Source organism: Hemibagrus wyckioides, linkage group LG04 (genome assembly GCF_019097595.1).
Source record: "Hemibagrus wyckioides isolate EC202008001 linkage group LG04, SWU_Hwy_1.0, whole genome shotgun sequence".
NCBI lineage: Eukaryota > Metazoa > Chordata > Actinopteri > Siluriformes > Bagridae > Hemibagrus > Hemibagrus wyckioides.
In genome coordinates this window covers 4,936,199-4,943,698 of record NC_080713.1, presented here as the reverse complement: position 1 = coordinate 4,943,698, position 7,500 = coordinate 4,936,199, and the positions used below count along the sequence as shown (strand labels likewise).

Below are 7,500 nucleotides of genomic sequence, written 5' to 3'. Positions count from 1 at the left end.
TATGGTGACCAGTGACTAGGACTATTCATTCAGTAAAATATTAGCAGTATACTTCAAATTTAATTTGGTTTTTATTTCAATGATTTCTATCTTCTCTCTTCATTTATTATAATATTATCTATTTTATTTATTAATTTATTCATTCAAATTTTCTTATTACTTTTTGTTTATTTGACACTAAAGTAAAATGATGTTTCCTTGTTTAGTGCTCACTTTCCCTCCCTTTTGACTTATTTTTATTGATTGCAAATTGAAAAGCAGTAGATTGATTTATTTATTTATTTATTTATTTATTTATTTATTTATTTTGTATTACACGGCTAACATAAGCTAACCTGTCAGGATTTCTGAGACGGTGTATAAATCATTAGACAGCTAATATTTTCTGAAGCCATGCTCATACACATTAAGAATCCTTGTTTTCAAAGGGACAGCTAGCTAGCTACTGTTAACTATCCATTTCTGAGAGGGATTTCTAAGTCTTATGAATGTCCATTGGTAATGCTAGTCAGCTAGCTAACATTTAAATTTAAGCAATTTGTATTATTGTTTCTAGTCAATACTATTACTATTAGACAGCTACATAAGATAGCTTGAAAAGAATGTCTGAGAAAAAGTCGTGTTCATAACTTTTATTAATAATTACTATTGGCAAGACGGCTAATATAAGCTAACCTGACAGGATTTCTGAGAGGATGTGCCTTTTATCTTTAGACAGCTAATATTTTCTGAAGCTGTATTCATAAATGTTAAGAATCCTCATTTTTAATAGGACAGCTAGCTTGCTAGCTAGTGTTAACTACCCTGAAATCATATCTGACAGGATTTCTAAGTCATATAAACAGTGAGGAGTTTCCATTGGTAATGCAAGTCGGCTAGCTAACATGTTTAGATTTAAACCATATATTCAGTCTTCATTAATGTATTTTTCAAATAATTACCGCTAACGCTAACTAGACGACTAACATACGCAAACCTGACAGGATTTCTGAGAGGATTATTAGACAGCTAATATTTTTTGTGTTCATAAATGTTATGAATCTACATTGTCAATGAGACAGCTAGCTAGCTAATGTTAACTACCTTGACATCATTTCTAAAAGGATTTCTAAGTTTTATTTGAAACATGGATGCATGTCTATTGGCAATGCTAGCGAGCTACATTACATTATTGTTTCTAGTCTTCACCTTTAACGTTAGACGGCTACATAAGATAGCGCTGAGAAAAAATTCTGAGAAAAAGCCATGTTCATAAATGTTTACATTTAAACCATTTATGTAATCGTTTCTAGTCTTCAATTTTAACATTAGACAGCTACACAAGATAGCTTAAAATGATTTCTAAGAAATTTGAGATCACTTCTGAGAAGTTTTATGAACATTTATGCATGTTTATTGGTAATGCTAGTTAGCTAGGTAGCATGTTTAGATTCAAACCATATACTTAGTTGTTTCTAATTTTTGTTTTTAACATTAGTTCAGCGACATAATTAGCTTGAAAGGATTTCTAAGAAAAAAGTCATGTCATAATGGTATTTATAAATAATTACTGCTAACACTAGCTAGGCTATTATAAGTAAGCTAACTGGACAGGATTTCTGAGTGAATGTCTTTGTTTAAAATTTTGACAGCTAGTTCACTAGCTAACACTTTGTTAAAAAGGGTTTTAAAGCCCTGTTCAAAAATGTTTCAAATCTTCATTTTGAATAAAACAGCTAGCTAGCTAGTGTCCTGACATCATTTTTAGAGAAGAGTTCTAAGTTTTAGCGAGCTAGCTAACATGTTTAGATTTAAACCATACATATTATAGTATCTAGTCTACACAATTTTTTTTAACATTAAACAGCTATATAAGATTTCTGCGGAAAAAGTCATGTTTAGAAATAGTTTTAATAATTCTTATTAACATTAGCTAGACGACTAACATGACTAGCTAACCTGTTGATAGCTAGCAAACTAGCTGTCTAATGTTAAAAAACGAACACTTCGAAGTCTTCGTTTTAACACTAGACAGCTAGTTTGCTAGCTAGCATTTTCTAAAAGGTTCCTAAATCTGAATCCATGTTCATAAATGTTTTGAACATAAGACAGCTAGCTGCCCAGTGTTAGCCATCCAGACATCACTTCTGTCAGGATTTCAGTCCTTTATGCACATTAACTGGTAATGCTAATGAGCTGGCTAACATATTTATGTTAGCTAAATTTGACATTTTCAACATTAGACATCTACATCAGCTAGCTTGCTAGGAGTTCTTAAAAAAAAATTAATGGACATAAATGTATTTTTTAAAAATGACTGCTAACTTTTTAAAGATAGAAAGAAACATTTATCAGTTCAGAAAATATTGTTAAAAATTAACATGATGTCTAACGTAACTTTGAGATAAAAATGTGAGAGCAATTGTGAATTTTCAATTATCAGCCATCGTGTCATTGAGTACATACACAGGCTTTCGGGGGATTGGATGAAAAAAAGAGCTTAAATCTCTTGGATCTACATTTAAATGCTCTTTTGTGTTTGTCTAGTCATGTAATAAGTCTACTTTTTTCCGCATGCCTGTTCCTGCAGGGCCTGAAGGCTGTAACCTGTTTATCTACCACCTGCCGCAGGAGTTTGGGGACGCCGAGCTCATGCAGATGTTTCTGCCCTTTGGCAACGTCATCTCTGCCAAAGTCTTCGTGGACCGGGCCACCAATCAGAGCAAGTGTTTCGGTGAGTACCCACAACGCTCATCAAAAAAAATAAAAAATAAAAAATGACAACCAGCCGTGAGGAGATAAAAGCGTTGTCATTTGGCACGATCCTTTTAGAAATCGTCTCATGCCCCACTTCCCTTGCCGTGATTAGTTTTTTTTTCCTCCTCTTTTTATTTCCCATGTCTCTGCTAATCAATTTGCAATTAACGTTGGAAAAGTGGCGTCACATTTGAGTGAGCAGTTCCCCTGGATGCTGCTCATCAGTGAAGGTTTATGGGATATTAAAGAACAGAAGAAGCGAGTGCTGCAAGACATTTTCTCTGATATTCACTGACTGCTAACTTTCCTTCTAGACACACAGCCTTGAGAAAAAAAAAAAAAAACCTCTACTCGCCTTTCGTTCCTAAAAGCACTAGACTTGGTATTCAGACCACAATATGTTTCCCTGTGCTTTTTACATCTCATAGCCGAGTTGTTCCTTGGTGGATACACAGACGTGAAGCCTGCTAAATAACTTAAGACTCATCAGAGCATTAAAAAAATGAGGTTTATTCTCAATTCTTTCCAAATAAACAATGAAGCAACATCTGTCTTATACAGTATATTTTACATTATTTTTTTTTTTGGGTCCTACTTTCAACGTGTTTTCCGGAGCTACTTACAAATTAGATTAAGATGCTGTGAAATTAAATTTCCCTGTGTCCTGCAGCTACTTTGCGCTCTGATTGAAACACACTAAACAGGTTTATTGAACGATATGAGGCAAATCCACTTGTGAAAGATTAATGCAAATATATAGCTCTTCATTTTGCTCTGAATTGCTCTTACTCCTAGGAATGAATATAGATGAAAACTCAGGGGTTTTGATGTTAAAGTAAGCCATGAAATATTAACCATCTTCTCAGAAGTAAATTCTCTGTGAGGGAGGGGAGAAAAAGAGAAAGAAACATATATTAATAGCAGAATCGCAAGTATGCCATGTTGATTCCTCTCGGGTTGCCCGGATTTGATTTTTCACAGCTTTGAGGCATGGATGTGAGCTCCAAAAAAGCATCTCCACAGTAAGAGCATCGTCGAAAACAGACTGAGGAATCATTTGGGGCATTGTGTTCTTTTAATCCGCAGCGATTACTCACTCAATATTGGCATTTAACGCTGATCAAAGTCTGTCTCTTTTAGCAGTATTAGACAAAAAAGAAAATGCCTTTTCAGGAGTCTGCTAGAATCACTCAGCTTCATACTATGCATAGTATATCTGCATCTCGGTGGCTGAACAAGAATGGGGGGAAAAAAAAACCTTGCTTTTAGATTTGAGTATTAAAAGTATAAAAATCCACAGTGTGGTATATTTTAAAATCTCTCCAGGGATAAGAAGTGATAAAATTTCTAGGCCTACTTTCTAGGCCTTGGAAGTAGCAAAAAAAATGGATAGACAAAAATCGATGAAGTCCTCCTCCACCGTTTCAACTTCGCCTGCTCATTTAAAGAATCTTTAATGTCTTGCCTCGAAGGAAGCAGCCCTTGTAAAGTGCACAGCTTCCTATAAAACATGGCAGAAAGTTCAGCGCTGACTGATTTACTTTGCTCAAGAGCTGTATGATTTACCACTCTTCCATCCAGTCATCGTCTCTTTAGCTTTGTCACCTCACTCTCTGCCGGCTGCTGGCAGGGACAGGGCTTGGATTGGTGTGACAGGAGAGAGGGAGATTTATGAAGGTGGATAGAAAGTTGTCTGACAGGCTCGGCTCTTTTAAAAGGTTTGTAAAAGCTGTGCTCTTATCTCTGGCTGGCCTGACAAAAGCACGGCCTCACCCACGAAATTAAATCGGAGCTGTAGCCAGGTGATTGAATCAGCTGGCGGGCAGCAAATTTGGCCAGTCAACCAGCGAAGAGGGGCGATAAGGAAAGGGCAGGAGAGCTGCAGGATCATTTTGCCTTGACACGTCTGTGATAAGTTAGAGCACCTGTAACGAGAATGTTAACAGGAGAAGAGCTGCAACCACCAAAACTGGACCTTTAGAATGCTGGTCCTCCCTCGATGACTGCCTTTGTTGAGATGTTTTATTGTACACAGTGTGGGTTTTGAGACAAAAAGGAGTTAAATTGTACACAAAGTGGGTTTTAAGACAAAAAAGGAGTTCAAAAATCCCGAGTAAAATGCAATATATTCAATTACACAATCACTGATTCTTCTGAAGCACATCTTCATAGTGTTTTATTCCTCTTCTACCACAGTGATTCGGCAACCAGAGTTTTAATTTAAATGCATCATTAAAAACAGGTCATGCATATTATTTAGCATTTATTGTAAACAGCCATTCTCTTACTTTGTCTTGTAGTTAATTAGACAGGAAAAGTTAAAAAAAAAATAAAAAATTGCAAAGCTCCAAAAGTCCTAAAAGCTTAAGATCACGACTCTTTATCTGTGATTTAAGCTTTGATACTTTTTTCCCCTTTTCTTATTTTTTAAATTTCTTTTTAAATTCTTAAAAATTATTTTTGATAATCCTTAATCCTTTTATAATTATCCTTATCATATTTATTTAAAAAAATGAATATTTATTATTTGATGAAGACATTTATTTATTTATTTATTTATTTATTTATTTATTTATTTATTTATTTGTTTGTTTGTTTGTTTGTTTGTTTGTTAGGTTGTTTTGCTTGTTTATCTATCTATCTATCTATCTATCTATCTATCTATCTATCTATCTATCTATCTATCTATCTATCTATCTACCTTTATTTGTGTATTTGTTTTCTTATTAGCTTTTATCGGGCATCACAATACAGATCCTGAATGAGTTGTTACTATAGAAACACTAAGGTTATAAAAAGAATGTATTTATTGAGGACAAACCTGTGAGTTTCCTTTTAGCCTGCATTATTATGTCTTGTTAAAAAAATCTTTCAGCTTTCTGGCAATTAAGAACGGTGATATTTGCTCAAGTTAACTGTTATGTTGTCAGTAATATAAGTATGACAAACCCACCTGTGTTGCAAAACACAATTTTCTTTTGTACCAAAGAAATATGGGTCACACATTTCTCTCTTTCTCTCTTTTTCTCTTTTTGTCCCTGTTCAGGCTTTGTGAGCTTTGATAATCCATCCAGCGCTCAGGCTGCCATTCAGGCAATGAATGGTTTTCAGATTGGCATGAAGAGGCTCAAGGTCCAGCTGAAGAGGCCAAAAGATGCCAACCGCCCTTATTGATTGCACCAACATCCACATCCAGGTGAGAACCACCACTAGTGAGGGTCCAGTCCACTTGTTTTGATGCAGAATTCATTTTTGCACATGGAAAAAACTTTTGACTAATAGTGCTAAATGGTGTAGATTGGGATGTGTGCTTTTGCTACATGTCTGTGTTCAGGGCTCATCATTTGGGGCCCATGCTACAACTCATATTATGGGTTCTCTTAAGGACAGGTACCACTAGCAAAAACACTGATTTTGGTGATCTAATTTTCAAGACTTTCACAAATATATATATATATATATATATATATATATATATATATATATATATAAAGAATTGACAATTATAAACATGAATTATTTTTATAGTAAAATATTTATAACCCAGTTAACTATACAAAAAGTAATGTTATTTATTTAACAGGTATTTATTTGACAGGTATTTTTAAACCTCTCCATACTGCATTATATATATTGCTGGAGAGTTTGATTCATTTCTCTAGGCGCTCTATGGATTTTATGTGAATATAACAAAATTGTTTTGGGATTCTATTAGTCAAAAAAGGGACAGGAATTTAAAGAGATCCATTAGCACTTTTTTGTTTGTTTTGTTACCAGAAATGTAATTGAAAAGGTAATAGATATATAGACAGACAGACAGATAGATAGATAGATAGATAGATAGATAGATAGATAGATAGATAGATAGATAGATAGATAGATAGATAGATAGATGGGTGGATGGACAGATAGATAGATAGATAGATAGATAGATAGATAGATAGATAGATAGATGGGTGGATGGACAGACAGACAGACAGATAGATAGATAGATAGATAGATAGATAGATAGATAGATAGATAGATAGATAGATAGATAGATAGATAGATAGATAGATAGATGGACAGACAGACAGATGAACGGATGGATGGATGGATGGACGGACGGACATATAGATAGATAGATAGATAGATAGATAGATAGATAGATAGATAGATAGATAGATAGATAGATAGATGAACAGATGAACGGATGGATGGACGGATGGATGCATGGATGGATGGATGGACAGACAGACAGATAGATAGATAGATAGATAGATAGATAGATAGATAGATAGATAGATAGATAGATAGACAGATGAACAGATGGATGGACAGACAGACAGGTGAATGGATGGACGGACAGACAGACATATAGATAGATAGATAGATAGATAGATAGATAGATAGATAGATAGATAGATAGATAGATAGATAGATAGATAGATAGATGGGTGGATGGACAGACAGACAGACAGATAGATAGATAGATAGATAGATAGATAGATAGATAGATAGATAGATAGATAGATAGATAGATAGATAGATAGATAGATGGGTGGATGGACAGATAGATAGATAGATAGATAGATAGATAGATAGATAGATAGATAGATAGATAGATAGATAGATAGATAGATAGATAGACGGATGGATGGACAGACAGACAGATGAACGGATGGATGGATGGACGGACGGATGGATGGATGGATGGACGGACGGACATATAGATAGATAGATAGATAGATAGATAGATAGATAGATAGATAGATAGATAGATGG

At 34.5% G+C, this 7,500-nt stretch overlaps 1 protein-coding gene across 10 annotated transcripts in view; it reads left to right on the top strand.

Annotated features, from left to right (window-relative positions):
* celf6 (CUGBP Elav-like family member 6) overlaps positions 1-7,500 on the top strand; it is a 196,568-nt gene that overhangs the window by 180,518 nt on the left and 8,550 nt on the right. For all 10 annotated transcript variants that reach the window (XR_009204470.1, XR_009204469.1, XM_058387959.1 and 7 more), the window contains exons 11-12: positions 2,570-2,713; positions 5,783-5,932. Coding sequence is in view for 8 of the 10 variants with exons in the window: in XM_058387959.1 (XP_058243942.1) it covers positions 2,570-2,713; positions 5,783-5,910 (272 nt within the window). In the remaining 2 variants the exon portion in view is untranslated. The remainder of the gene's footprint in view (positions 1-2,569; positions 2,714-5,782; positions 5,933-7,500) is intronic.